At 45.9% G+C, this 27,428-nt stretch overlaps 13 protein-coding genes across 13 annotated transcripts, besides 75 other annotated features; all 13 read left to right on the plus strand.

The window, feature by feature from the left end:
* On the plus strand, nucleotides 1-304 carry Tc00.1047053511127.5 (RNA helicase, putative; the record flags this gene model as incomplete). Its single annotated transcript, XM_816282.1, has 1 exon — nucleotides 1-304. A coding segment is annotated over one exon (304 nt), but the record flags the coding sequence as incomplete, so codon positions are not given.
* Nucleotides 1-12,709: a sequence feature (heterozygous, Esmeraldo-like haplotype).
* Nucleotides 521-566: a microsatellite.
* Nucleotides 665-693: a sequence feature (AT_rich).
* On the plus strand, nucleotides 752-1,474 carry Tc00.1047053511127.10 (RNA-binding protein 5, putative; the record flags this gene model as incomplete). The annotated part of the gene is made up of 1 exon (XM_816240.1): nucleotides 752-1,474. One exon carries the CDS (start codon nucleotides 752-754, stop codon nucleotides 1,472-1,474), a length of 723 nt encoding a protein of 240 aa, XP_821333.1.
* Nucleotides 1,509-1,535: a microsatellite.
* Nucleotides 1,554-1,591: a sequence feature (A-rich).
* Nucleotides 1,637-1,665: a microsatellite.
* Nucleotides 1,685-1,706: a sequence feature (AT_rich).
* Nucleotides 2,012-2,031: a microsatellite.
* Nucleotides 2,074-2,104: a microsatellite.
* Nucleotides 2,177-2,217: a microsatellite.
* Nucleotides 2,270-2,309: a microsatellite.
* Nucleotides 2,328-2,356: a sequence feature (AT_rich).
* Nucleotides 2,470-2,497: a microsatellite.
* Nucleotides 2,501-2,534: a microsatellite.
* Nucleotides 2,594-2,622: a sequence feature (AT_rich).
* Nucleotides 2,710-2,734: a microsatellite.
* Nucleotides 2,775-2,803: a microsatellite.
* Nucleotides 2,815-2,847: a microsatellite.
* Nucleotides 2,860-2,913: a microsatellite.
* Nucleotides 2,979-3,008: a microsatellite.
* Nucleotides 3,081-3,106: a microsatellite.
* Nucleotides 3,481-3,543: a microsatellite.
* Nucleotides 3,618-3,647: a sequence feature (AT_rich).
* Nucleotides 3,771-3,807: a microsatellite.
* Nucleotides 3,896-3,929: a microsatellite.
* Nucleotides 3,930-3,953: a microsatellite.
* Nucleotides 4,019-4,039: a microsatellite.
* Nucleotides 4,138-4,184: a microsatellite.
* Nucleotides 4,219-4,243: a microsatellite.
* Nucleotides 4,297-4,331: a microsatellite.
* Nucleotides 4,485-4,542: a microsatellite.
* Nucleotides 4,690-4,733: a microsatellite.
* Nucleotides 4,899-4,919: a microsatellite.
* Nucleotides 4,976-5,014: a microsatellite.
* Nucleotides 5,220-5,242: a microsatellite.
* Nucleotides 5,288-5,385: a microsatellite.
* Nucleotides 5,562-5,618: a sequence feature (A-rich).
* Nucleotides 5,624-5,657: a microsatellite.
* Nucleotides 5,750-7,498, plus strand: Tc00.1047053511127.20 (hypothetical protein, conserved; the record flags this gene model as incomplete). The annotated part of the gene is made up of 1 exon (XM_816241.1): nucleotides 5,750-7,498. One exon carries the CDS (start codon nucleotides 5,750-5,752, stop codon nucleotides 7,496-7,498), a length of 1,749 nt encoding a protein of 582 aa, XP_821334.1.
* Nucleotides 7,531-7,550: a microsatellite.
* Nucleotides 7,764-7,803: a microsatellite.
* Nucleotides 7,920-7,939: a microsatellite.
* Nucleotides 8,004-8,042: a sequence feature (GA-rich).
* Nucleotides 8,198-8,226: a microsatellite.
* Nucleotides 8,322-8,348: a sequence feature (AT_rich).
* Nucleotides 8,398-8,982, plus strand: Tc00.1047053511127.30 (hypothetical protein, conserved; the record flags this gene model as incomplete). Its single annotated transcript, XM_816242.1, has 1 exon — nucleotides 8,398-8,982. One exon carries the CDS (start codon nucleotides 8,398-8,400, stop codon nucleotides 8,980-8,982), a length of 585 nt encoding a protein of 194 aa, XP_821335.1.
* Tc00.1047053511127.40 (uncharacterized protein) lies at nucleotides 9,246-10,043 on the plus strand (the record flags this gene model as incomplete). Its single annotated transcript, XM_816243.1, has 1 exon — nucleotides 9,246-10,043. One exon carries the CDS (start codon nucleotides 9,246-9,248, stop codon nucleotides 10,041-10,043), a length of 798 nt encoding a protein of 265 aa, XP_821336.1.
* Nucleotides 9,609-9,673: a microsatellite.
* Nucleotides 10,287-12,314, plus strand: Tc00.1047053511127.50 (hypothetical protein, conserved; the record flags this gene model as incomplete). The annotated part of the gene is made up of 1 exon (XM_816244.1): nucleotides 10,287-12,314. One exon carries the CDS (start codon nucleotides 10,287-10,289, stop codon nucleotides 12,312-12,314), a length of 2,028 nt encoding a protein of 675 aa, XP_821337.1.
* Nucleotides 12,153-12,191: a microsatellite.
* Nucleotides 12,470-12,597: a sequence feature (T-rich).
* Nucleotides 12,628-12,653: a microsatellite.
* Nucleotides 12,710-13,603: a sequence feature (areas merged during assembly that could not be assigned to a particular haplotype. This can correspond to areas where the two haplotypes were merged or to regions with more than two copies in the genome that were merged during assembly.).
* Tc00.1047053511127.60 (kinesin, putative) lies at nucleotides 12,771-15,464 on the plus strand (the record flags this gene model as incomplete). The annotated part of the gene is made up of 1 exon (XM_816245.1): nucleotides 12,771-15,464. The coding sequence occupies one exon, from the start codon at nucleotides 12,771-12,773 to the stop codon at nucleotides 15,462-15,464; it is 2,694 nt and encodes an 897-aa protein (XP_821338.1).
* Nucleotides 13,604-24,994: a sequence feature (heterozygous, Esmeraldo-like haplotype).
* Nucleotides 15,481-15,550: a microsatellite.
* Nucleotides 15,649-15,691: a sequence feature (AT_rich).
* Nucleotides 16,115-16,159: a microsatellite.
* Tc00.1047053511127.70 (hypothetical protein, conserved) lies at nucleotides 16,290-17,897 on the plus strand (the record flags this gene model as incomplete). Its single annotated transcript, XM_816246.1, has 1 exon — nucleotides 16,290-17,897. One exon carries the CDS (start codon nucleotides 16,290-16,292, stop codon nucleotides 17,895-17,897), a length of 1,608 nt encoding a protein of 535 aa, XP_821339.1.
* Tc00.1047053511127.74 (hypothetical protein, conserved) lies at nucleotides 18,317-18,598 on the plus strand (the record flags this gene model as incomplete). The annotated part of the gene is made up of 1 exon (XM_816279.1): nucleotides 18,317-18,598. The coding sequence occupies one exon, from the start codon at nucleotides 18,317-18,319 to the stop codon at nucleotides 18,596-18,598; it is 282 nt and encodes a 93-aa protein (XP_821372.1).
* Nucleotides 18,794-18,830: a sequence feature (T-rich).
* Nucleotides 18,873-18,903: a microsatellite.
* Nucleotides 18,964-19,006: a sequence feature (GA-rich).
* Nucleotides 19,054-20,214, plus strand: Tc00.1047053511127.80 (hypothetical protein, conserved; the record flags this gene model as incomplete). Its single annotated transcript, XM_816247.1, has 1 exon — nucleotides 19,054-20,214. The coding sequence occupies one exon, from the start codon at nucleotides 19,054-19,056 to the stop codon at nucleotides 20,212-20,214; it is 1,161 nt and encodes a 386-aa protein (XP_821340.1).
* Nucleotides 20,245-20,276: a microsatellite.
* Nucleotides 20,319-20,344: a microsatellite.
* Nucleotides 20,503-20,551: a sequence feature (T-rich).
* Nucleotides 20,633-21,532, plus strand: Tc00.1047053511127.90 (hypothetical protein, conserved; the record flags this gene model as incomplete). Its single annotated transcript, XM_816248.1, has 1 exon — nucleotides 20,633-21,532. The coding sequence occupies one exon, from the start codon at nucleotides 20,633-20,635 to the stop codon at nucleotides 21,530-21,532; it is 900 nt and encodes a 299-aa protein (XP_821341.1).
* Nucleotides 21,533-21,554: a sequence feature (AT_rich).
* Nucleotides 21,626-21,685: a microsatellite.
* Nucleotides 21,782-21,818: a sequence feature (A-rich).
* Nucleotides 21,821-21,849: a sequence feature (AT_rich).
* Nucleotides 21,935-21,957: a sequence feature (AT_rich).
* Nucleotides 22,067-22,107: a microsatellite.
* Nucleotides 22,261-22,289: a microsatellite.
* On the plus strand, nucleotides 22,389-24,794 carry Tc00.1047053511127.100 (hypothetical protein, conserved; the record flags this gene model as incomplete). The annotated part of the gene is made up of 1 exon (XM_816249.1): nucleotides 22,389-24,794. One exon carries the CDS (start codon nucleotides 22,389-22,391, stop codon nucleotides 24,792-24,794), a length of 2,406 nt encoding a protein of 801 aa, XP_821342.1.
* Nucleotides 24,955-25,085: a sequence feature (A-rich).
* Nucleotides 24,995-25,504: a sequence feature (haploid, Esmeraldo-like haplotype).
* Nucleotides 25,204-25,246: a microsatellite.
* Nucleotides 25,426-25,476: a microsatellite.
* Nucleotides 25,505-26,093: a sequence feature (heterozygous, non-Esmeraldo-like haplotype).
* Nucleotides 25,526-25,567: a sequence feature (GA-rich).
* On the plus strand, nucleotides 25,591-27,063 carry Tc00.1047053511127.110 (heat shock protein HslVU, ATPase subunit HslU, putative; the record flags this gene model as incomplete). The annotated part of the gene is made up of 1 exon (XM_816250.1): nucleotides 25,591-27,063. The coding sequence occupies one exon, from the start codon at nucleotides 25,591-25,593 to the stop codon at nucleotides 27,061-27,063; it is 1,473 nt and encodes a 490-aa protein (XP_821343.1).
* Nucleotides 26,094-26,482: a sequence feature (areas merged during assembly that could not be assigned to a particular haplotype. This can correspond to areas where the two haplotypes were merged or to regions with more than two copies in the genome that were merged during assembly.).
* Nucleotides 26,483-27,428: part of a sequence feature (heterozygous, Esmeraldo-like haplotype) that runs on past the window's edge.
* Nucleotides 27,217-27,240: a sequence feature (AT_rich).

A 27,428-nucleotide genomic window follows, 5' to 3' on the forward strand; every position in this document is an offset into this window, starting at 1 on the left:
TATTCTCCGGCTTCTTAAGGACGATTTGGAGAGTGTGCGTCATTTGACGGTTGTGGACCACCGACAGCCCCGTACGTCATTGACGGCTCCATTGGCCCCACCGGAGGAGGCGGTGGCCCGTGAGAGGGAGGAGGCAAAGAGAAGGACGCAAAAACGCTGCTTCGTCTGCGGGGAGGCAGATCACATGGCTCGTTCCTGTCCGCGTCAGACCGCATCACTGAAAGGCGGTCCAAGTGTCCGCTGCTTCGTCTGTGGTGCGTGGCACCACCCGACGGAGTGTGCATTGGCGTCCCCCGTCTCGTGAGGACGTCGACTTATATCAGGGGCCACAATGCGAGACCGAAGCAACGGCGAACAAAATCCCAATGAATGTCATCAAGAAGCACAAGTAAAAATGGAACGAGACTTATCCTCCTCTTCCATACTGCTTGGTACACACCAGTAAAAAGAGAGCAAGAAATAAACAAAATCTGGGTGTGGTTTGTAATTGCATGAGTCCTTTGTTCATTTCCCTGAATTATTTTTTTTCTTTTCTTTTCTTTTTTCTTTTTTTTTTTTTTTGTTTTAAACGGGTGTAGAGAGGGGTCCTTGCCCTCTTTGTGCCTATTTGTTTAAACCGGGGTTTTGTGAACTGCAGCGTCAAGGAAGGAAGGGAGGAAGGAACAATAATAAAGAAATATTAAAAAAAAAAAAGAAACAAGACTTCTGCCAGAATAAAAGTTAAACGAAAGCGAAAAAAAAAAGGGAAAAAATGGGCAGTCCATCACCAACGGAGAGGTCCGAGTTTGGACGCAATGTATATGTTGCCAGCCTTCCCCTAGACTTTGATGATCAGCAGCTCTTTGACCTCTTTGCGCAGTACGGGCCCATTAGCTCCGCACGGATCATGCGGAAAAAGGGAACGCGGGAGTCAAAGGGTTATGGCTTTATTTTATACAAGAATGTCGCCTCGGCTGCGCTGGCCATTTCGAGTCTCTCCGGTGGTATTATTGGGGGAAGCCGAATTCAGGTGCGCCTGGCACATCCGGATGCCTCCACCGCGTACAATAGTCAACGGACCTCGAAGAGCAGCAGTTCAACTCCTGGCGGTCGTTCCTTGCAGGCCGTCCATCATCCACCGCCATCCCCATTGAAGCTGCAACCACAATCACAGCCACAGCCACAGCCACAGCCGCAGATGCAACCGATACCGCCACTTGTCCAGCCGCATCCGCCAGCGTTAGGGTCAACGGCTGCAGCCAATCCGGCGATGATGATGGCACCCGTTCAAGTTCCCACACTTTATCCAACAATGTACTCACCCACTGTTTTTCCTTTCATGCCCCCCACCCCAACCCCTGCCATATCCGGAGGAACCAGTCCACAATTAATGTTGGTGCCGCAGTTTACCTCACAACCGCAACAAATGAATTTACAGCCAACCTTTTATATGCTTTTGCCAGACAACGCAATGTCCAACCCTTCTCTTGTGTAAGGAAGAAGGGCATTTTGTTGCTGTCGTTGTTTAGTTTTTTTTTTTTTTTTTTTTTTTTTTTACAGAGAAATAAAGAGTGAAAAAATGAAAGAAAGAAGAAGAAAAAAAAAAAAAAAACGAAACTGAGGCAAAAACAACTTTTAAAATACCCCCTCCAATAACAAAAGAAAAGAAAAGAAAAGAGAAAAAAAAAGGAAGACGGCACTTATCTTTATATATATATATATATAAAGATGTATTGGAAAGGAAACAAGAGTCCTTTCATTTTTGTTTTTTCTTATTATGCTTTTCTTTACCTTACTATATAATGTATATGCTTATGTCTGTGTGCGTGAAAGTAACCGTTCCTTATTATACGAAGAACACATTACTCCTTTCATTTTTTTTTCCTTTTTTTTCTTTTGTGTGTGTGTGTGTTTTGTTTTACTGCTTGTGTGTTGTGTCTGTTGTGTGTTACTACTAATATGTTATTGTTTTGCATGTTGGGTTGCAATGGAATGGAAAGAAGAGGGTAAAGAAACAAACAAACAAACAAAAAATAATAATAATAATAATAAAATGGAGGGTAAATATTTGGCATTAGCGACTCGGGGAGATGCGAGAGAGAGAGAGAGAGAGAGAGGGAGGGAGCGTGGGGGGAAAGGAGGGGGAGTGACGGCCAAACACAAAAGGACAGTCTTGTCATAACAAACCCCCGCAGACTTCTTTTTTTCTTTTCTTTTTTTTTTCTTTTTTTTTTTTTTAGTCAGTTTTTGTTTTGTGTGTTTTTATTTTGGCAAACTGCGGAAAAGGTCCTTTTTTTTTTTTTTTTTTCTTTTTTTTATTCTTCTTTTTTCCGTGTGCGACTGTGTTGTTATTTTAATTTTTTTTTTTATTTTATATCCTCCAGCCCCAAACAATAACGCACACACACACACACGCAAACAGACGGACGGACAGACGGAGGGGTATTTATATTTATACGCATGCATGCATACATGTACACTTGGAGCCCCAAAAAAAAAAAAAAAAAAAAAAAAAAAATTTTTTATTAATTAATTTATTTATTTATTTATTTATTACGCCGGACCTCGACAATATGGAGGGGGGAGGGGTGGAGCGGGAGTGTGAAATGAAGAGAAATAATTAATTAAAAAAAAAAAAAAAAACAAGGAGGGATTTGAGGAGGAAAATACAAGTGAAGATGACATCCCTCCCCTTTTACCTTTCTTTTTTTTACTGCAATTCTCGTCCTTTTTGTTTGTTTGTTTGTTTGTTTGTGCTTACACTTTTTCTTTTTCCGTGTCAGTAATTTGTTCCTTTATTATTATTATTATTATTATTATTATTTGCATCTCACCTTGTTTGTTTGTTTGATTATTTATTTATTTATTGTAAATTCTTATTATATTATATTATATATTATTTATATAGTATATATATATATTGTACATATATATTATTTTTATATGACTGGTTAGCTTATGAGGGAACTGTGTGGGAGGGAAGGGAAGGGGGAGACCAAATATATATAAATATATATATATGTATATATGTCTGTTAAATGGAAAGATGGAAATTGAGGAAAAATATCCTTTTGTCTTTTTGTGCTTCTTTCTTTAAGAGTATAATAATAATAATAATAATATAATATATTATATATGTATATGTGTGTGTGTGTGCTCGTGACTTTCTCCTGCTCTTACCAGCCGTAGTGAAAACACACACCCCTCCAATGCGCAGCTCTGTTAGGCGTACGATGGAATTCAGCGGGAAGGGATAACCTTATTACCCCCCTGCCCCTGCGAAATGCCATTACACATGGCCCCCGTAAATCCAAGTACGCCTTTACTTCGCGTCCTCCCTGGAAAAAAACAGAGGATTAATAAACCCTGGCACCGCGTCGAGGTGGCCGGCTGCACCAAAAGGGAGGATATGTTTATATATTTATATTTATACGTACCATCAATTTATTATTATTATCGAGCCAATTCAAAGATAAATGTGTCTCTATTTATTTACCTACAATATTTGTATATATACAAGTATACACGTATGCATGTATATACACTTATATATACATATATATACAAGTAAGCAGGTAAAGTGAAAGTCATTTCTTTCTTTTTTTTTTTTTTCTCTCGGTCTGTATGTGTGTGTGTGGATTTATATAAATATATTTATTTATATATTTGAGTAATTGTGTGTAGTTACAGTTCCTTTTGTTTGTTTTGTTTTTACTTCGATGCTTTTTTCTCACGTTCTGTGAGTGCTGCTGCTTTTTTGTTTCTTCTCCTTCTTCTCCCCCCCCCCCATCCCTGCCTGCCTGCCTGCCTTTCTGTCTGTCTACCTGCGAGTACGTTTACGATGCATGCATGAATAAATGAGTGAATGGGTCGAAGGGGACATCCCCTTTTTTTCCCCTTTCCGTGATGTGACGTTAAAAACAAAAGGGAAAAGAAAAGAAAAAAAAAATTTAATTAATTAATTAATTAATTAAAGAAAAAATAAATCAGTTTTCCTTTTTTTTTTTTTGTTTTTTGTTTGACTGGGGGAAAACTAACGAAAAAAAAAAAAAAAAAAAAACAACAAACTAAAGTACCGGGCAATTGTGTGTGTATTTGTGTAGAAAAGACGGAAGTAAACGAGTATCCCTACATACATGCATACGTATGGTGTCCTATTTATTACTATTATCTTGATTGTTATTATTATTTTGATTATTGTCATTGCTACTGCCATTACAACCATTTTCAGTTGTAGAGAAAAAAAAAAAAAAGAAAAAAAAAAGTTTTTGTGGTGTGTGGGGGGGAGGGGGGAAATGGAAGAAAGGAAGAGGTGAGTTTTTTTTTTTTGTTTTTTTATTTTTGTTTTTTTTCCCATTGCCGTCAACATCCCTCTTTGTAGAAATAAAGAAAGTTGTGAGAAGGATACATGTGACATTTACAATTTCCTGTGGAATACCTGCATGCGCTGGCCAATGTGTATGCATGTACATATATGCCACACATTAAATGCTGAACGAATCTTGTTTTTTTTTTTTTTTTTTTTTTTTTTCTTTTCTTTTTTCTTTTTTTTTGTTTTTGTTTGTGTGCGTGTGTTGGGCGATTATTTTTATTTATGCTTCCCATTTTACACTAACTGTGCTCGTATGCATGCATTACCTTAATACTTACACGTAGACTGAAACGCCACGGTTTAATTTATTCTCAAAGAATAAAAAGAGTGCTATGATGCTTCTTCTTCTTCTTCTTCTTCTTCTTCTTCTTTTCTTTTTTTTTTGCCTGTCCGTCTTTGTTGTTGTCGTTTATTGTTTTGTTATTTTGGTTCCGGAGTGTGTCTGTGTGTATGCGTGCTGTCAGTTCATATATATTTGTATAAAAAGGAGATCAAAAGAAAAAAAAAAAAAAAGAAATGACACTGACGTAGGGAAAAAGAAGAGGAGGAGTGAGTGAGTGAGTGAGTGGCGTATATTATCCAAACGGCCTTTTTTTGTTTTTTGTTTTTTTGTTTTTTTGTTTTTTGTTTTTGTGTTGTTGTTGTTCCTGTCGTTGTCGTTGTCGGGGTCGGCCTCATTGGCAATTCTGCAAAATGTCCCGACAGCAACACGCCACACCGCAATTCACCTCCTCTCCCCCCTTTTTCTCCCTCAGTGTGCACATATACACATTTATACACGTGTATATAAAAGCCAATACGATGGCATATTGCAGGAGACGTCATGCAAATGTGCCCAAATCTTCCCAGTGGACACACACACACACACAGAGAGAGAGAGAGGGAGAGAGACGGCCGATGTGAGGATTAATGCCTTCTTTGTGTCCTTGGGAAATGTTATTATTCTCGTTATTATTATTATTATTATTTCTGCCTTTGTTTTTGTTTCTTTATTATTATTATTATTATTATTATTTATATTTTATTGTTTTATTTTCAATGATTATTTCATCTACAAAACTGACTGTGTGACACTAACTCTAACCCTTCATTCATTCATTCTTTCTTTCTTTCTGTCCGCTCGCTCGCTCGCCGAATTTGGAGTCGCAGAACTTCACCTTCACTTCCTTTTGGTTTGTTTTATTGACGCAGCGCATCCACACGCACATTTAAAACAAAAAAAATATAATAATAATAACGAAAAGGGAACAAAAAGAAAAAAAGAAAAGGGGTGAGAGAGAGAGAGAGAGAGGAAGAGAGGAAGAGAAGGGAAGGAACGAGACAAGACACCCCCAAAGGGATTTGGAGACGGAACGCTTGAAGCAGGGAAGGGGGAAGCATCATAGAGGAGGAAGGCCAATGTTGGTCATTAATGTAGCCGCCGATATTTTTAACAGTAAAGTGAACTTTGAACTTAATTTCCCACACAGACCAACGTTGCTGGAGGTGTCACGTGCCACGGAGGCGGCATTCTCAAATGAAATTGCACTTCGTCGTCCAGACAACGTTCCACCACACAACTTTCATGTCGCCAAGATTAAGATATATGACGAGGAGCGAAACAAGTGGGTGGATTTGACGTCGGAGGGGCAGCTGATGGACTACTGCCAGTTGTACGCATTTCAACCAGAAAACCAGTGGCATAAGGAAAGCCAGAAGGAAATTCCAGCCGCAGTAAAGCCACCAACATCCGCGCAGCGCCACCCAGGAACTCACTCAGCCTCGGCAGTCGGGCGTGGAAACTCCAACGGCGGTGTGTCTCAGGCTGGGACGATTGCGGCCTACACAGGCAACCGTACACCAGTTAGCCAACGCAGTGAGTCCCAATCGTTCCGTCGTGCATCACTTCACACAAGCACATCCGGCGCGCTGGTTCCCAAAATAAATGCTGAAGCGTCACAAGAAGAGAAGCATCGTGTTTTATTCGCCGAGTTGGATTCGAAAGGAAGCCGCACTTTGGGTCTGGGAGACTTCAAGCAGGGGTTTCAGACGTTTAACCTGGAACTTTCGGCCGAGACGGTGGAGGACCTCTTTGAGAAGGCTGACACAAACCGGGATGGAACCGTTTCCTTCTCCGAATTTGAACGTTTTTGTCGTCTCTATCCCATCATGACGGATTGTCTCTTTTTCCGCTCAAAGGCTTTTTGGGATGAGGAGCAGCTCAAGCGGGAGATTCAGGCAGAACGGCAGGCGGTGAGGCAGGCGGAGCAGGTCGTTGAACAAGTACGCAAATCACTGGAGGATGCGGAGCAAGACGTGGTTGCCGCGATGGATGCCGTCACGGTCGCGGAGGCAGACCTGAAGGACCGCACAGACCGACTCCGTGATTTAACCAAAGACATGGACAATGCGAAGCGAGAAAAGGAACGGGCTATTCGTGAGAAGAAGGAGTGTGAGAAGGATCTTATGAGCACAAAGGAACGTGAGAAGGAGATACGCAAAGAGTCCCAAGACATTGCCCGCGAGGCTGAAAAATTGGATCGCCGAGCCGCTGCTCTTTCCAGTGAAGCTGTTGGGGCGGATGATAAAGTTCGACAACTGGAGAAGGCATTAGAAGAGGCGAGGCGAGTTGCAGAGCGAGCCCACCTGTCGGCCGAACAGGCAGCACGCGACGCCGACAGCATGAAGCAGCGGGTTCGAGATTCCACCAAGGACGTGGACGATGTGTTGCGACAGATTGCTCGTGCGGAGGATGCTGTGCGCGGGGCAGAGCGCAACGTTGTGGCTGCGGACAACAGTGCGCGTGAACTCGAGGGAATGGGGAGGGACCTCTCACGCGAGGCGGAGGAGGCCTCACAGCGACGTTACCAGTACGAGAAGGCTGTGGAAGACGCCAAGAACTCCGTCCGCGCGAGGGAGCATCAGTTAGACGAAGCAAAACGACACGTGGATGACAGGGATGCTCTGGCGAGACAAAAGGAAACCGAGCTGACGGAACAAAGAAAACAAAGGGATCTTATATCCCAGCACGAGCGGGCATTAATAGAGCAGGAATTACGCCTACGGGAGCAGCGGGATAGCCTGGAGGAACGTGAAACAAAACTAATGTCAGAGGCAAGTAGTTTTTTGGGTAATCTTCGCACTCAGCTGCAGGGAGGACGATCCTAATCATCCCGTGCGTGAGACACTTTTTTTTTTTTTTGTTGTTGTTGTTGTTGTTTCTTCTTTTTCTTCTTTTTCCCCTTGAATTGTATCTGCCGTTGACGTGCTCGTTCTTGAAGTTGTTGTTTTTTATTCTTCTTTATACCGCCGTTTTGTTATTATTCGTTTCTTTTTCTTCTATTACTTACTTGTAAGTGTGTCAATGTATCTACGTATGCTTCTGTTTGAAGTGGATGACGTGTGGCTCCTTTTGAATATTTTAAAGCATCCTTATATACATGCATACATAGACATATATATAATATATATATGACATGTATTGTACCAAATGTCATATGTGTAATATCATTCTATTGTTGTTTGTTTGTTTGTTCTATCGGGGGGGGGGGGGGAAAGAAAGGGTTGGCCTGCGTGTGTTTATGTGTGTTTATTATTATTATTATTATTGGGTTGCGTCTGTCTGTTGGGGGGAGGGAAGGAGGGTTAGGGTGGACCGTCAGACGCAACGACGAGGAAAAGAAGAAGAAGAAAAAGAAAAAACAAAGAGGAAACACACATCTTAGAGCAGGAGTGTAAAGAAATATATATAAACTAAAGTAATAAAAAATGAAAACAATAGAGGCCACGTGGGTGGCGAATGTCCCTCCTTTATTTTTCATCGATGTCATTGGCTCTGCCTCTGGGTGGTGTTTGGTGTGTTCATCTGAGGGAAGGAAGGAGGGAGGGAGGGAGGGGTTCTTCTTGCACCTCGCATCTTTTTTGCGCTCTTCTATTTATTTGTTGTTGTTGTTGTGAATTCAATTGAGTAGCGGGAACATTCTTTTGTGTGTATTTATATTTATAATTATTTTTTTTAGGGCGTCGGTTCCCCCGGGGCCTGGACCGTGGGGGGGAATTTGATTTGAATGTTGTGCCCGAGGCGTTGTGCGACGGTGGCCGCTGGTGATGTTTATTGCCGTGGAATGCGGGGAAGTGGGCGGCCGCAGGCGTCGAAATCGTCCACGCACGCCCTTCACAGCCTCTACCGCCGTCTCCGCAAGGAGGGCGAAGACCGGCTGACGCTCGAGCGGGCCCTCTCCACACGTCCCCTGGAGAAAAACATACAGTTGGGCCTGCGACTCCTCCATTACCACACAAGGCTAGTCAACATTGACCGGGAGGCGCGTGAGGTGGCGTTTTGGCGAATTGTGCGGCAGCTCCGATTGGCAGCGGCTCGACGTTACTTTGCGTGGCGCATTTTTGGTCTCCGTCTTCGCCTACGCAGTACGGCAGCCATCAGTGATGCGTTGGTGTACTTTCTTTTCCTGACGGTTTGCTTCATGTTGTATCAAATGTATCGGGTCTGTCGCATTGGTGTCACCCGTGCGGAGGAGCGCTACATGGCGCTGGCCATTCCCATCAAGCAAACCTTTGACGCCCTTGAGGACGCGCAGGAGCGAAGGAAATCCCTACGAAGGGAGATGGAGAAGGATGTGCTCCAGCAGCGGTAGTGACGTGAAACACCCCGGAGAGAAGAAGAAGTGGTGAATTGAATGCAAAAAAGAAAGAAAAAGATGGATGAGGAGGACAAAAAGGAAAGAAGAAAAAAAGCCTTTTGGAACAAAAAAAAAAACCCGTTGCTGCTGCTGCTGTTGTTGTTGTTGCCTGCCTTTTGGCGGTGCCTTTATCACTTTTCCTTTTTTTTTCTGTTCCCCTCATCGTCGGACTGGCGGTCTGTTTTGTTTTTTTTTTTTGTTTTATCCCCAAATGTAAGATGCGACGGACCGATGGCATTGACATGGACGCGGATGGCTTGATGGTAAATGCGGTTAGATCTGCGGCGTACAGGCAGCAATACGACGAACCAAACAATACCCGTTGGGGTGGACTGCTTGTCGATGGTGATCATGACTGCGAGGAGGATGATAATGGCGACCTGCCGCCTCGTCGTCGAAGCATCTCACTGAACCAGCTGCTGTATAGCGAGCCGTTGCAGCGTGATTTTATGGCCAGAACGACCACAGAGAAGTTGAGCCCGAGTGTGAATAATCATCATGATGATGATAATAATAATGACGGATTGACAGCCATTCAACGTCTCATTGACGCACAGTACGACTCATGTGCAATTAGAGTTAACAACCACAGGAGCGGCAACAGCGAACGCAACAACAATAACAAGAAGAAGAACAACTGTAACGATGGTGATGATATTTACAGTGAAGTGTTGGAAGGGAAAAGTGACTGGGACTCTGCTTTACCACCACGGCCCGTGTGTTATTCAAAGGAAACGATTTTGAAGGAGACCCACATGCGGCTTGGAGACCGTGAAGACGCTGAGGCTTCCCGTCTACCGGATAAGCGTGAGACCCGCAGTGTTGGGGTTCAGTGTGAAATGCGTGCCGCGAAGAAGGCTGCGACGTTGCGACACTTAGAGCAACTCCGCCAGCAATCACTTTCTGATGATCCTGAAGGCATTGCTCGCCTTCTAGCGCGACACATTCGTGAGCTTGAGATGGAACGCTTTGGACATTCGTCGGCGTTTACCTCCGCTTTGCTGCAGCAACTGTAGCGATAGATGAACGGGGGGGAGCGGCACCATCCCATGAGAAGAGCAAAAGTCATGGATGCGCTGTTTACATTTTGTCTGGGACGACCAAAATAAAAAAAAGGCAGAGGGGAAGGGAGGAGGAAGAGTTAATGGCTGGATGAAATTATTGTCGTCCGTAATGCCGTTTATTATTTGTCTTTGCATCTTCTTTCCTTTTTTTTTTTTTTTTTCTGCCCTCCTCTTCTGTGGTAAGCCGGTCCTGTCATGACGGTGGGCGTTTCGAATGGTGATGATGACGTGGTGTCGTTCCTCCAGCACGCGGGCGAGCGCTACAAGGAGCACAAGGAACTACTGCGCCGCAAACACCTGGAGGATGAACGGAAGAAGTGTCCATTTAAGCCGACCGTATCGGGGTACGCGGAGCAGGTGAGCCGGCAGTCCAACACTCGGCGAAGTGAGGCCATTACAAAACGTCTGCACGAGTTGCATGCCAAACGTCTTCAGACTGTAGAGGCGCAGCGGGTGAAGAGCCGGAAACGTCAGGAAGAGGAGATGGCGGCGGAGATGCGTGCGCCACAAGTGACGGAGCGGGCGCGATCCCTTGTCTCGCGAGACCCGGTGGACGTCTCCCGTAAGTGGCTGGAAAAGCGGGAGGAGAAATTTGCTCGATTGCGTGAAGAGGCGTTGCGGCGTGACTTGGCGGCTCTGCGCGAGGTGCCACGCATCTCGCAATACGCCCAAGAAAAGTCCATCGTCGAGCGTCATTTGGGACAACGTATAGAAGACTATTTCATGGCGAAGGAGGAAGCAAGGCGGGAGCGCATGTATTGGTTGGCAGAAAAGAGTGTGGGCATGAACAGTAGCTTTAGTAGTTCCTCCTTCTCTTCTCATGTTGGTGATCTGCCAATGCAGAACGAACTGCCACAGCCCCCTTTTACGCCGCGCATTACGGAGTACGCCAAGCAACTACGTCGATCCGGAAATGTAGTGGACCGTTTGCTGGCGGACGGGCGAAAGGGCAGAAGAACGCCGCAGGACACATCATGTACATTTGCGCCGCGAGTGGCTCCAGCATCGCTAGAGATGTCCAGGGGTTATTACAGCGATCCGAACACCCTGGTGTATGAGCGCTTGTATCGTAATGACGCCTCGAAACTGCGTGAGATGCGGCGTAAGCGGATGGAAATGGATTCGAAAAATGATCGGACAGGTATTCCCCGCATTAGTGAGACGTCTCGTCTTGTCGTGGAGCGTAAGAGGTCAGAAGCGATGGAACAGGCCCGACAAAAGAGCCCGACACAACGCCTTCATTCCTCCTCGCGCGATGTACACGCGGACGCCAGAGAAAAGCAACGTCTCATGGAGGCTAGGGAGAGGAAGGAGAAGGAGAACTGCACATTTAAACCGCGTCTTAACGCCGCTTCCAAAAAGATGTGGCGTCATCAATTGCAGTTGCTGCAGGGCGATAGCGACGCGCGGACAGCGGCGGCTGCGAGGGAACTCTTGTGGAAACGCTCTCAAAAACGCATGGATGAGGAGATCCGACGACGTCGTGCAATGGTGGAGGCGAGGGAAATGGCGGAGTGTACGTTTCACCCCAAAGTGGGACGCGCCCCGGAGCGCCAGGTGGACCGCGAACTCTCTGTGTCAGATCGCAACGAGATGTGGCAGCTTCAACGGGCTCAGCGCCTGCGTCAGGCCAGGATGGAGTTGGAACGCACGCAGTTGTCCGAGTGTTCCTTTCACCCCACAGTGGATCCCGTGTTTCCGCTGCCGGCACACAATGCATCGGCCGTTTCCGGGTACGAAGCCCACATTTTACGCCAGGAAGAGTCGCGTCGGCGCAAGCAGGAGGCGCAGGACTGGTGGCGACCAAAGGTGGTGCCTCCAGGCGAGCATGGCGCCTCGCGTCACACTTTGAGCGTGGCTTCAGAGCCTCGATCTTCACATCAACGGCAACAGCGGAACTTGCGACGTGAGGGACAGTCCCGTGCTTTGTTTTCACCGAGAAGCCGTGATGATTCCTCAGCTGATATGGATGGTACACAGTTTGTGGTGTATCAAGCCCCATCATGCGCCAGTTCGGTCTCGCCACGCTCCGTGGCATCGGCGTCACCTCCGTCATACAAGCACCATCATCATCATCATCATCATCATTGTAATTATCATGGGGATTTTCTCCACAGTAGCGACAATGGCATTGCTGCCGCAGTGCAAAGTGTCAAGCCAAGTCCTGTAGACTTTATGATCAACCATCACCGTGCGATTTTAGACTCGTCACGACGACGTTGACAGCATGTTAGACGCAATCTATATATTAATAATGATAGTAATAATAATAGAAAAAAAAGAAGGGGGTGTATCGGTCTTTTATATTCACGCACTCTTTGTTTCTTGTAATACTATGCTTGTGTTTTATTGAGACAGTGACTATGTACACATATATATTTATTTATTTGTTTTCTCTTTCTCACATTGTTCCTTCACTTGTTTCTTCCCTCCGTTGTATTTTTATTTTTTTTTATTTCTTTTTCGTACTCTTTTTTGTTGTTGTTGGGTTTTTTTTTTATTTATTAGCGTTCTCCATTAGTAATATACTCGTCTTTATATATACATATATATATACATATAATTGTTGCTGTACTGTGGGGTTATCTTTTAGACGTGTAGAGTGTCGTATAAAATCCCACACACACACACACAGAAGAACATTACAGTTACCCGATACTCTTGTATATATATATATATATGGAAAACATACGAGTTGTAGTACGTGTTCGTCCCTTTTTGCCCAATGAAGGGTCAAGTCGCTGTTTGACGGTGCGTGGTCATCAGGTTGTTATTGGTGACGAGCGTCAGTTTGCCTTTGATGAAGTCTTTGACATGGACACAATGTCGCATACGGTAAATGACGCTGTTGCCATGCCACTTGTGTCTGCTTTTGTGAATGGCTACACGGTTTCCACCATTGCTTATGGACAGACAGGTGCAGGAAAGACATTTACTATGTCCTCCCTGTCGTCCGATGTTGTGCGCCGCATATCGGCTGCCTTGAAGGCGGATGTCACTGCGGAGGGCGGAGAAAAACCGGAGTTTCGCGTCTCAGCGGTTGAGTTATATAATGAAAACATCTGTGATCTCTTTGCATCGACAATATCCTCATCCTCATCGATAGCAATGGCGTCGGTCGCATCGCTATCGCTGCGTGAAGACCCGCGGTGTGGGGTGTACATTCAGGGCCTCTCCGAGGTGGCGGTGGAGAGCGAGGAGGAACTGCTCGCGTGGGTGGAGAACTCATCCGCCAACCGTCGCACAGCCTCCACGATGCTGAACGCCACAAGTTCCCGCTCACACGCTTTACTCACAATTACCCTCACACACAATGGGGTGGTCTCACGTTTTGGTTTGGTAGACTTGGCGGGAAGTGAGCGCTTCAAGAAGACATATGGTCGTCAGCGTAGGACGGGATCTTTGGAGGAGTTTGGGAACGAATCAAACTGTATGTCAACCAACGATAAGGCGAAGGGGATTGAAGTGGCTTCACGAATACGCGAAGGCATCAGTATCAACACGGGGCTTCTCGCATTGGGAAATGTAATTGTGGCCCTTTGCGAGCGGAAGGCATATGTCCCGTACCGCACCTCGAAACTTACCCGTCTCTTACAGCCCATGTTGAGTGGGAACTCTAAAACAACAATCATTGCCTGTGTTTCACCGGATGTATCTTCTTTTGAAGAGACATTGAATACACTGAAGTACGCGGATCGCGCCAAGGCCATTCGCACCACTCCTTTTCAAGTGGCCTCTGGTTTTTCTTCATTAGAGGAGGCTGAGAGAACAATTTTGAGTCTTCGGCGGCAGCTGGGAATGGCACAACAGCAGTTGAGAGAGGAACAACTCCCCATCATGTACTCATTTCCCGTGGTTGATGAGACTCAACTGGAGGAATTGCAGGATTTGCTTACACGTGAGCGTAACTTGACGCGACGGCTTCAAGAGGACCTCTTTAACGCAGAGTACACTGCAATGATGGAAGTTGAAAAACGTAAACAGATTGAAAAGCGTTTGTTGACTCTTGAAGCCCAACAACGGTGTCGCCTTTCCCAGTCCATAGAAACAGATAACACACAGCTTTTAGATGCTAATTTGGGAGAGGATGGAGCAGGGCACACGTCATCCTTGGCTCAAAACCCGGCCGAGCACGACGAACCGCAGGTGCCGAAGGCAGAAGAGGCGGTGGATGCAGAGCGGCTTTCTATTTCTCCTGAGATCATATCGGTGTCGAGGAACAACATCGATGAGTCGAAGCTGGAAAATCTCTCTCGTGAGATTCAGTCGAAGGAGCGGTTGATTCATCAACTGACAAATCAGAACGAAGATGCCGTGCGGGAGTTGGAGTACGCCAAGCGTCGACAGCAAGAGATGCAGGACGTCAAGCGTCATTTGGAAGAGGAATTGGCACGTGCGGAGGCAAAACTGGAGGCAACGGAGATGCAACGTCAGGGGAAGGAAGAGGAGCGGCAAAAGTTGCAGACGCACTACCAAGTGCGGTTGCGCAAGGCTGAAGAGGAGGCGGCGGAATACCGACGGAAGGTGCAGGAGGCAACGACAATTATCAGCGGACGAGAAGCCAATGCGGAGATGATGAAACAACTGCAATCACAGGTGGTGGAGATGAGTGACGAGCTCAACCGTCAGCGTCATGCCTTGCGGGAGGGTCAACAGCGTTTACATAAGGTGTCTGCTTCCCACTCGCAGGAGGTAAACCAGCTACAGAAGAAATTGCGGGATTCTGAGGCGCAGGTGGCGCGACTACAAGTGCAGCTTCAGAGGAAGGAACGGGAGATAGCACGCGTCAAAAAGGGTGGGGCAGTTGTTGCAAATCGCCGGCAACAAACACCAACAAAAACAACAACACAGCAGGCACATGCATCAAATACGCCATCCGTGTGCTTGTCAGAGGATCTTCAGAAGGAAATTGATGTAGAATTAATATCACTGATTAATTTGGAGAAGGAACTGGACGAGCTCACGGCAGATCGGGATGAATTAAGGGATTCTGTAAGAGAAGCACAAGAGCGTGCAGGTGGAATGACGAAATGGAAGGATGCTATGAAAGGATTTATGATGCGATTGCAACAACTGGAAAGGAACCTTCATTCCGAGGCACTAAATGAAGAAATTCGGTTGGAGTATAGTCGTGAAAAGGCGAGTATTGAAGAGAAGCTGCGGCAATTAGAGCTACTTGAACCTGTACTTGCGCAGGCGTCAAAACAATTGGAAGAGATGGATAACAATATTGATAGTTTACAAGAGGCACGCAAGTATCATTTACGACGGGTACGTCAGATGCAAAATGGAACATTGACACCTGTTAATCCAACTGTTAGAGCATCTGAACTGCTGCGACGCGGGGTTGCTAATCATACGGAAGTGGTTTAGAAACAGAAATAAAGTTTATATTATATATAAAAATATACATATCCATATCCATATAGTTGCATGTATGTATGTATACGTATGTGTATGACCCGATTGAAGGTATAAAAGAATTTAATTCTTCTTGTTATTGTTATTGTTGTTTTTTTTTCTCCGTGTGTGTCTTCAGAAGGGCATTGAGGGGAAGAAAAAAAAATTTATAAACATATTTATATAAATATATATATATACCCAGAGAGACAGAGAAGGAAAATGAGTATGTGTGTGAAGAGTGAGCTGGACTGTTGCTCCTACTCACATTCACGACAGAATATATTTTTGCTACTGCAGTTTGCTTGTGTTTTTTCATTGTATTTACATTTTATTCTTAGTTACTTAATTTTCGTTTTCATCGGCCTTATCTCTGCGCCATGAGATTACTGCGCGATTTATTCTTTTTTATTGTTGTTGTTTTATCTTGCGTCTCTGTGTGTGTTTTTGTGTGCGTTTTGAGTGGGGAGGGGTTTAATGTTGCCGCCCCCTTTTTTTTTTTTTTTTGTCTTGACGCAAATTGCCTCTCTCTCTCTCTGTGTGTGTGTGTGTGTGGCGTGCACAATGCCAAAATGACGCATGTTGCCTTTTCCATGCACGCATGCAATCCCGACACAACCCCATTCTTTTTTTCTTTTTTTTTTTTCTTTTTTTCTTTTTTTCTCTTTGGCCTGCTGCCTGCACTTCCACCTTTCTTTTTCCTTTGTGGCGGCTCTGTGCCACAGTTGGAAGCGGAGAAATAATTAAGAGAAGGGGAGATTACTAAGCACAGAAAAAACGAAAACAGTAAAAATAAAAATGAGAGGGCGGATGGGAGGACGGAAAGGAGTGAAGAGGAATTGTGCGGAAAAAGTGTCGGATCCCCTTCAGCAGGGCGCGGCGGAACGTATTTCCTCGTGGGAGGTTGAACAACCGCACGAGGAGACACAAAAAGATTCCATTGAAGAGTCGTGGGAGCGACTGGCGCCTTCAGCGAATGGGCCACTGGTGGCGCGACTTGTCCCGCTGTCTGTTGATGGTGCCGAACTCTCCGCTATTGATTTATACCGCGACGTCGGCCGTATGATGCTGGGGCGCTCACAGCAGCTTTTTGCGGAATGCCGCATTGGTGTTGCCTCGGTGTCTGCGCAGCACTGTGAGTTGGCTGTCAACCCTGGCTCGCTAAAAGTGACAATTCGCGACTTCTCCACCAACGGAACATTTCTTAACGGAGACCGACTTAAGAAGGGTGTGGAGGTGGAGCTGCGGTCAGGTGACCACGTGTTTCTCACAAATCCGGCAAAGGAATCAAAACCAGACGCACCCAGTGTTGAATTTATCTTTCAGCGTGTCAACAGCGAAATAAAGGTCGATGTATTGGTGGAGGAGCTGACTTGCCCTGTTTGCAGGGGCTTGTTCATTCGTCCGTGTAGTACAATTCCATGTTTGCATGTCTGTTGCGCTGCCTGCATTAGCCAGTGGGTAGATGCTGGTCACAAGAGCTGCGTCCAGTGCCGCGCAAATATTTGGGAGGTGCGCCCGGCACACAAAATACAAAGCTGCGTCGAAGAGTTGCTTAAAAGCAACCCTCAATTGGCTCGATCCGACGCTGAATTGCATGAATTCGCGAAACATGACACCATTCCGCAGGGTGGCAAAAAACTGCGAAAAAGGCCCCACGACGAAGCGAGTGAAGATACTTCAAACTCGTCTTCCTCTTCCCGGGACAGCGACGGCTCCGACAGTTTTCATTACTCTGAAATGAGATCCAATGATTCCCATGTGGTGGACGGTAACCCTCGTCAATCCTGTCGACATTGCCGGGGTGCATCTTCTGTTGATGGGTTTCGCTGCCCCACAGATGCACCACATCGGCATTGTAGAGCTTGTGGTAACAGCTTTCCCTATCGACCGCTGTGTTCTCGGCCACAGAATTGCCAGATGTGCGGTGCTGCCTACTGTAACTTTTACTACGAAGGAGAAGGTGGCTGCCGCGCTGTTCTGAACGGACATTTAGTACGTCCTAAAGACAGCACTCCCATCAGAACGATGCCCCGGACAGCTTTTGGAGGTAACACCGTGGAACGGAATATTCTTTCCGATTATTTATCCACCAAAGGCATCAGTCTGGGGACGGTGTGGTTGGAGTGCATGGAGAAATTTCGGGCACGGGAATGGGTTCCGAACATCGTGTGCGCGAATGGGCAGTTAACGGAGGATTCCCCCCTCTGTGTGAAGTGCATGAATGCCGTTGTGGACTCTTTGCTGTTTTTTTATCGATTAAAAGTGCCTCGCCACGAACTTCCTGAAAGCGTCACTAAGAGGCCGAATTGCTGGTATGGTGACAAGTGCCGCACCCAATTCCACAAAGTGCGACATGCAAATCGGTACAACCATGCGTGTTACCAGGAGAAGGGGAAGGAGTAGGGAAGCCGTAGGGAGAAAGGAGGGCGATGATGCCAGCAAACAATGCGACGCGTTTGCAATGAGTTCCTTTTAATATGAAGTGAATTGAAAAACAAACAGTAGAGAGAAAAAAAAAAGGAATGGATGGGTGGGTGGCGGCTGGAATTGTTTTTCTTTCTCTCCGATTTGTTTGTTTCTTTTTGTTGTTTTTGTTGATGTTGCTTTTTCCATTTATTGGGCGAGTGTTTGTTGTTTTTTTTTTTCACCCTCTCTTCATCCAATTACTTGGCAGGGGATCCCTCCCGTTCTGTTTTTTTTTTGTTTGTGCCGTCTTTATGTCGCTTTCATGCCCATATTATTGCTGGTGTGCCCACTGTTCTCTCTTTTCTGCTTTTCGTGGGGAGGGGAGGGGAGTTGGTGTGTGTTTGTACGACATTTGTATGAGCGAACATTTTTCTGGGAAGGAGGAGGCTCTCCGCCGCACGAGTCTCTCACATCTTCTTTCCCCTTACCGCCCGCGGAGTGCAGGGGAACAGAAGTTTTTGCGACACGCCACCTTCCGAGCGGTGGCGTTGATGGGGTTCATTACTTATTTTATCTACTGCAACCCCGAATACAGTTATGCGTACTCTTACCTGCAGGAGAAGTACGGCATCGGAACTGGAAGGCCGTTGATACCGAAGCTTTTAAAGCTTGAAAAGAAGAAAGCGCCCGATAATTAAGGTGGGGGACAAAAAAAAAAAAAAAGGGGGGGGGGAGGAGGGGTGGTGAGGGGCGGCAACATCCCAAGCCTTCAAATTGAGGGTTGTTATGCGTATTTACAGAAAGTTATAATTTTGGGACATTATTTTTGTGTTTTTGTGCATTGACATCTTTCTGATTCTTCTTTGTGGAGGCTTATTTTTTCTGTTGTACCCGTCTTGTTTGTGCTTTTTTGTTTTGTTTTGTTTTATTATTTTCCGCTGTCGGTGAGTGCTGTCATATCTGCACATTTACTTTTTTTTTTCTTGCTTTTTTTTTTTTTTTTGGGGGGGGGGGGCGTTGTATGTGCATGTGTTGTGTTTTTCTTTGCCGCTTTGGCGGAGTGGAGACAGACAGAGAGAGAGAGAGCGAGGAACAAAGAGAAAGGGTTCGGTGAACTAAAAGACGAAGGTTCTACAAGGTGGCGGAGACCCAAATGTGCATCCTGGCCTTTGTGACTCAGTGCTCGCAGCGGTTTCCACTTGTGCTGATCAACAACCGCGATGAATTGATTGGCCGTGTGACACATCCCGTCGGTGTGGACAAATCAACGGGTCTTCTGTGGGCGGCGGATGGTGTGGCTGGCGGTTCGTGGCTTGGACTGAATGTGCACAATGGGCGTTTCGCTGTCCTTACGAATTGCTCCCGCTGCCCAACGGCGCCACTAGCAATTGATGGGATCTCCATGCCCTCTGACTGGCGGGGAGCCATGCCAGTTGCGGAAGTAGTGCGGCGCATGAAAGTGCATGCCACGCCTGCGGAGGATGGCGGAACAGACGTGTTCTTGACATTCATCCCCGATCTCTCGCGAGGCTGCATTGTCGGTGATTTCCTCAAGGAAGGGAGAGTCCCGGGTGATTGTCTCCCGTCTTCTTCTCTTTCGACAGAGGAGGCGATGAACTTGCCGCCCTCCCTTCTTTCATCTCCATACTTTGACGGCTACAACCTGCTGACAGCGGAGAGTTTGTTTGACCCGCATCAAGTGCAATTGCTCTACAGCACGAATCGTTATGCCGCGCAGCACCGATCCCCCGCAGAACACGGCGTCGTTCATTGTCTGCAGAATAGTCACCTTGACAACTGGATGGAGCCCAAGTGTACCTTACTGCGAAAACGGTTTGAAGAAGCGCTGAAAAAATTTTTTCCCACAGGTGCAACACCATACGACGCGGAATATGTGGCAGATTCCCTTGCCTCTTATTGTCTCTGCCTTGAGCCGAACTTTGATCTACAGCAAGAAATTCAAGGTGGTAATTTATCTCCCGAGGTTGTTCAGGGATATCAGCAGGTATTGGATGCCTCATTACCATACAAGGGCTACAATGGGGAGGCGGAGCTGATACAACTCTACGGTGCAGGGCTACAACCACCCGTGCACTTTCCAACTGATAGTTACAAGGAGCACATTAATTTTCAACAGCGGAATATATTTGTTTCCAATGGCATGTACTGTACTCGGTCTCAGACAACAGTAGTGGTGGAAACGATGCCTGATGGTGAGGGAACCGTTGTCCACTTCTCGCAGCGAAATTGTAATGCCGGTAAAGCACACGGGCCGTGGAAACACTTCACCGTGCAATCACGGTCAATTATATGAAAACAAAGCAAGGCGGTGATGGCCATTTTGTTGTTTTGTTTTGTTTTGTTTTGTTTTGTTTTCCTGCTTTCCTTGGTTTTGGTTGGCATTGTCTTCTGTTGGGGTTTTTTTTTTCTTTCTTTCTTTCTTTTTATGTTTTGTATTTATGTACGTGCGCTGATGGTGTTATTTATGGTGGTATTTTTGTACATGTTTCCGTGTGTGAATGTGTGTCTTTGCTTTAGTCGTTGGGTGCTTTTTTGATTGTTTACCAGTCACTTATTATTGTTATTATTATGATGATGATGATTTGTTTTTTTTTTTTTTTTTTCCTTTCTTTTCTTTCTTTTCTTTCTTTGGCCAAAAGGAAGAACACCTTTAAAAAAAAAGTCAACGTGGCAACTGCAGTGACGGGGAGAAGAGTGGCGGGAGTGCGGAGATGTTCAGTCCTTCGGTGTACCTCTCGATTGGTGATGAGTACGATAAACCCTCCGCGATGCCATCGATTGGGGTGAAGAGCGGCGGAAGGAGTTTTGTCGTCCCAATGAAACGTTCCCCGCACATCACCGACGCCGTTTTTCAAAAGCCTTTTATTTCCCTCGCCGTCGGTGATGAGTACGTCGCTGTTCCACCGCACGGTACATTTCGCCAGCCGCTGGATAAAAAGAAGGCTGGAATGACGGTGTTGGTTCCCTTTAAACCCCCGAGTCGTCCCCACAAATCAAACGGCAGTGGGACGTACTACGGCACATTTAACGAGGGCAATCCGCCCAGGCACGAGGCAGAGTTGCCGCTGATTGATACCAAAAAAGCGGGTACCCCGGCAGCTGCCACAACCCCGGAATGGCCCAAGCGAAGAATATACACAAATCCTGGTAAAAAAGGTACCTACGGTTACGTGGGCCTGACAATCGGCAAGGCAGGGGAGGTGCAGTACATAGCGGACCCCATCGCCCCATATACCATGTCTACACGCTCAAGCAGTCCACGTTCGCAAAAACCATTTAAAGCAGCCGTGAAAAGTGGCGGATGCTTCGATGAGAGTCCAAATGGCTTCACTACAGTGTACAGCATTAGCAGACCACTTCCCCCCAAGAAACCACCCATGCCGCGTCCGCCACTCGATGTTAAGCCATGGAAGCCTGCTGGTGCTCTTTTGAGGGAAATTATTAAACCACCAGAATACCAGGAAGATCCGTATGACTTGAAGGAAAAACGAATCCGAGAGGAAAGACAAAAGGAGCAAAGCTATAAGCCATGGTGCCCCGCAGGCAATGATCCCTACCGCCACATCTTTCACTACCCTGTGCGATTTGATCCCCCACCATTGAACGAATAGAAAAATTTAAAAAAAAAAAAAAGGAAAGAAACTAAACCCGTTGAAGGGCCAACTAGATTTTGCATGGGACCCAATTCGTATTTAACGCATTTGTATTTATCTCTTTTTCTTTTTTCTTTTTTTCTTCTTCTGTATATATATTTATTTATTTATGCGTATGTAAACTGAGCAAATGGTATGGGAAGAGGGCGAATGTGATGGATGAAAATTTTTCATGGAAGTGCGTGATGTAATTTACGAAGCGAGATGAAAAATGAAAAATGGAAAAAAAAAAAAGAAAAAAAAAGGAATATATTTAATTTTATATGTATTATATAGGGAAATGAGGAAAGAAAGGAGGAAGGGAGAAAGGGGATTCAATGTATACATGTATGACGAAGCATCATTGCAATGATAATGAAGAAAAAATAAAAAATAAAAAATTTGAGTTATTTTCTTCTCTCTCTCTCTCTTGCTGTAATAATAATGGACGTATGTTCGTGAATCAAAGCTTTTCAGCGTCTTTTTTTTTTTTGGTGCCGTTGTTGAGTCGTCATATATATATATATATATATATGTATGTGTGTGTGTATATAGATGCATGACAACTGCACGTTGTTCCTGCATTTTATGCATAGGGTCAGAGGGAAGCCCTTTTATCATTATTATCATTACTATTATTGTGACTTCCAGTCCAATTTCGCCATCCTCCAATGCTCTTTATTGCATGTATGTGTTGATGTGTATTATATATATATATTTATTTATTTATTTATTTTTCTATGTGTGTTTTGTTTTTTCTTTAATTTGTTCCATGGCTCCGCATGCGGGGTGGTGGGAAGTATTTTTAGTCTAAAAAGCCCGCTAGGAACAAAAAATGCCGTTTAGCAAAGCATGGAGAAGTGCGGTGTACCCCGACTTCCGTGAGCAGGGTGCGTATATCAATTACAAGGCCACGAAAGACATCCTCCACCGCATGAAGGAAGACATTGCAAACCCATCCACCCCCGATGAACTGTACAACTCCCTGTTGTTGCAGAAGTGCCGCGTGTACAAGTGGTGTGAAAAGAAAATTAAAGAACTTTTGACCGTTGCAGAGGCACTTATGGCTGCCTCCGACTATCTCACCGAGGAAGATACCAAAACCAATCTGAGCCTTGTGCTGAATACACTAGGGAGTGGAAACATGAAGTGTTTACCTCCCAATGAGGCACGACTCTTGGCAGATTCAATCACGCATGAACTTCTTCGATTTGTGGAGTGTTGCAACTTAAACACAGACACCATTGAGCACATTATTGGTCGTATGTACCGATATGCCGTTCTTGGACCTACAGGTAAGCACTGGAATAACATCATGACGGAGTATGATTATCATAAACTCTCCATTCATGAAATTTTTTATCTGCTTTCAAAGGTGTATGATCGTGTGACAGCGACGGAAAACATGCGAATTGTGAAACGTTCCGGGATTCCAGCAGGCACCGTTGGCTCGCAGGTGTTTGACCGTCGTTCGGTGAAGTACTGGGTACACTTGCAGGATCTTCCCTTTGTCATTGCCCGCATTATCCCTCACTTGCCGCATAGCACATTTAAAGAAACGTATCAAACGTGTAAAGAACGTAACATTCCCTTTACACTTGGATCACCTGTCAGCAGTGTGTACTGGGATAACAACGAGTTCCTTCTGTATCATCGAAGGCTTGAACGACTTGAAGGAGCAACTCTTATTCGTATGCGTTGGTACGGTGACCCGTTGGAAAATGACTGGAATAAACTTGGCCCTAATGATAGTGTCTTTATGGAAATTAAAGTACACCATGAGGCATGGAGTGGTGAGCGGAGTAACAAACGACGGTTTGCACTGAAGGAGAAGGAAGTTAATTCGTATGTTCATGGGGAATTGGATCTTAATCCAGCATTGGAAAAGTTACGTGCCAAGAAGGCCTCTAAAAAGGAATTGCACAATTTTATGGATCTTTCTACCGAAATTGTCACAAAGATTGATGCTTACGATCTTAAACCTGTGATTCGCACGCAGTGTTCTCGAGCAGCCTTTCAGCGAGGGATCGACCAATCCATACGTGTCAGCATTGACACCGACCTGCGAGTCTGCGCCGAAGACTTTGGGTTGGGACATCATTGGCGGTACAGTGGCGTCGATGCACCCGTCTCGTACTTCCCGTACGCCGTGGTGGAGATTAAACTGCAGTGTGCTGAAAATGAACGCATTGCGCCGTGGATCGAAGAGTTGATGAGTTGCCGCTACATGGAGAGTGTGCCAAAATTTAGCAAGTATGCACATGGCATTGCCTCACTGTATGGGCACACTCCGTTTATTAAGATGGTGCCGTATTGGATGCATCAACTTGATATTGATATCCGTGCCTCGACGAAGCCAGAGCAGAATCAATGGGACCCGACTGTTGGCCTCGCCTCGGGTTGTTGGGAGCGCACAACGGATCGCGCCATTTTCGGCGTTGGTCACGCGCAGACGCAGACGGTTGGTGCGTCAGAGGCGCAGTTTCTTCCTCGCACGGACTATACACGTGTATATCAAAAGGCGTTGCACGGAATACGCGGAGAGGGCGTTGCGACTCCCGCGACTGCGGATAATTTCCAAGACGCCGAGGCGGAGGGAGGGTGCGCTTCGGGTACCGCCGGCAGTCGAAAACAGCAACTACAACCGCGGTTGCCCGCCCACACGCTCCAGTACGATGTGGATAGGCGACATAAGGCCTACACAACATTTCATCTCTACCCGTTTGCTGAATATGGCGTAGAGTCGTTGTGTTTTACTCCGGCAAGCGGAAAGAATGCCGCTGCGGAGGTTCTTTCGGGTCTTATTCCTTGGCAGACAGGAAAGCGAATTCGCGTACCACAGAAATACGATCCCAAGACGTTGCTCACATCGGAGCGCTACATGTTGAAGTGGACGGAACATGCGACACGATTGGGTCTGGTAGGGCTTGGTGTGATTCAGTTTGGCAACAGCATGACTCTTCCAGGCGATGTTACACAGTTGAGTTCGTTTTGGCGAGCGAACTTTCATATTGTCTTGGGCATAGCGCTTGTCCTAGTTGCCTTGATGACATTGATGTACGCGTTGATGACGTTTAAGGCACGTTCACGGCGAGTTTACGCGCGGAAAAAGATCCGCTTTGATGATAGTTGGGGTCCAACCGTATTGACGGTTTTTTTGGCCTTTGGAATCTGCGTTATTGCAATGATGCACATCTTGGGACGCTACGGCCCCATGCTTACCGGCGATGATAACTTTTGAGAGTGGGACCCATAAATAACTATATTTAACCATATTTATATATTTATATGGATATGGATATATATTGGTGTATTGAATGGAGGGGAAACAAGGGGAGTGAGAGAGAGAGAGAGAATGTGGGGGTGTGGGTGTGTGTGGATGTAAAGAGATGTGAAGTAACAAAGAGGAAATTAGGGGAGAGAAGAAAAGAGAATGAGAGGGGAGGAAGGGGAAACGGCGAAGAAAATAAAAAGGGCGCATAAATATTTTAAAAAAGAAAGGAGAACAAAATAATGAAAAAAAAAAAAAAGAGGAAATTCCTTTTGGGAGCGTGCATGTGACATTATCCCCATGCCTTTTGGTGTAATTTCTCGAAACGTCTATTTTCGCTGCATACGCACGTTCTTGTGGGCTTTATTCCTTTAAACGCTTTTTTTTTTTTTTTTTTGCATTTTTTTTTTCTTTCTTTTCTTCCAGTGGGTTATTTTATTGTTTACTTCCTTTTTTTCTTCTGCTGCTTGCTATGCGGACTTGTCTCTCTCTCTCTCTCTCTTTTTAGTCTTTTGTTTATTTCTGCGGTTGACGTGCAGAGCCGCTCACGTGGAGGCTGAAGGAGAGAGAAAGAGGGAAGGAGGCATTGCCGGTAGATCTCTTTTTTTATTTATTTATTTTTTTTTTTCTTTTTTTTTTTTTTTTTTTTTTTACGAAGCAAGAGGGAGAAGGTCACTTGTTGCGGCATCATCATCATCAATAAGAAGAAGAAGAAGAAAAAAAAAAAAAAAGGGAAAAGGAAGCGGTTGGATTTTGTTGCACAGTAATGTTGCGCTTCAGTTGGTGTCGTCTGTGCGGCGGCAGCAGCAGCACCGTCGCCGCCACATCGCCGTTGGCGCCTGATGTTCTGGCTGTAGCCAAAGCACAATCCGCGCAGCTGGACGGTTTGTCTCCGCGGAAAATTGTGTCAATTTTGGATACGTACATCATTGGCCAGTCCGAGGGAAAGCGCGCGGTTGCAATATCACTCCGCAACCGCTGGCGTCGACGCCAAGTGAAGGACAAGGAGCTGCGCCGTGATATTCTGCCAAAAAATATTCTTCTTGTTGGCCCTACTGGCGTTGGAAAAACGGAGATTTCGCGGCGCATGGCAAAGATCACGGATGCCCCGTTCGTCAAGGTGGAGGCGACAAAGTACACCGAGGTGGGCTTCAAGGGGAAGGATGTGGACTCCATCATTGAGGATTTGTACATGAACGCCAAAACGAAGGCAAAGCGGCGCCTGGAGGCGGAGCGCGCGGAGGAGGCACTCGCCATGACGCTGGACGTGGTGTACGGTAGTTGGGCGACACGCCGACGCGCCAGCGGTGGTGATGCAAGAAGCAAGTACGATGAAGATGGGGAGGATGGCGGACGCGCCCCATTCACCGATGTGACGCTTGAGGAATTTAAGGCGAAGTACAAGACAGAATTTAAGGACGACCTCGTGACGGTGGACATCGTTCCACCACCCCCGAAACACAATCGGCAGGGTTGGAGTAAAGCCGAGATGGATATCGCCGGCCTCTTCGGGTCCGCGTCCGAGGTGCGGCTTAAGACGCGGGTAACGAAACGCGTGGAGGAGGCGGTTCCGCTGGTGTTGCAAGACATATTAGAACGTCTCTTGGATGAGACACAAATCAGTACATTGGCTCGAACTTTGGCCGAGGATGATGGCGTGGTATTTATTGATGAAATTGACAAGGTGGTCACAGATGCCGCGAATAATGACGCCGATGTCAGTTCCACCGGTGTGCAGCAGGATTTGCTGCCACTCATTGAAGGTTCTGACGTGACATTGAAGGATGGCACTCAAATTAGTACCGATAACATCCTCTTTATCTGCTCCGGTGCGTTTCACTTAGCAAAGACCTCTGACATGATTGCAGAGCTGCAGGGTCGTTTGCCAGTACGGGTGGAGTTGCAGGCGTTGAAGGAGGAGGATATGCGTCGCATTCTCCGCGAGCCACGGTTTAATCTACTGCTTCAACAGAAGGAACTGATGAAGACAGAGAAGGTGGATATCGAATTTACAGAAGACGCCGTTGATGAGTTGGCACGCGTCGTAACGACGGTGAATGCAAATGGACAAAACATTGGGGCACGCCGTCTACATACCGTGATTGAGCGTGTGATGGACAAGTACAGCTTTAACTGTCAAGACTACGAGGATAAAAAGGTGGTTATTGATGCCAATGTAGTAAAAGAGGCCACAAGTACACTGCATACGAATATTGATCTAGCCAAGTATCTCCTTTGACTCCGTCAATTAGTTTACGTGTGTGTGCGATGGGGAAGGAAATGAAAAAAAAGAAGAGAAACAACCAATATATATATATATATATAGAGAGAGAGAGAGAAAGAGATATATACGTGGGTGGGGGAAAAAAGTGAAAACAAGGAGACGCCGGGGAAAAAAAAAATAATAATAATAATAGAGAGAGAGAAAAAGAGGCCCCCATGCGTACGATTGGGGTGTGTGCTTCTTTTCATTTGCGTCTTACTGTTTCTTGTATGCTTGCCTGGTTTTAAATGTGCTCTGTCTCTTTTCTTTTTATTTTTTTTTTTCCTTTCTGTGCGTGTGGTTGTTGTTTTTTGCCGTATTACTTGCAGCTGTGTTCCCAT

The sequence above is a fragment of the Trypanosoma cruzi genome, genomic scaffold (assembly GCF_000209065.1).
Source record: "Trypanosoma cruzi strain CL Brener 1047053517055 genomic scaffold, whole genome shotgun sequence".
Classification (NCBI taxonomy): domain Eukaryota; phylum Euglenozoa; class Kinetoplastea; order Trypanosomatida; family Trypanosomatidae; genus Trypanosoma; species Trypanosoma cruzi.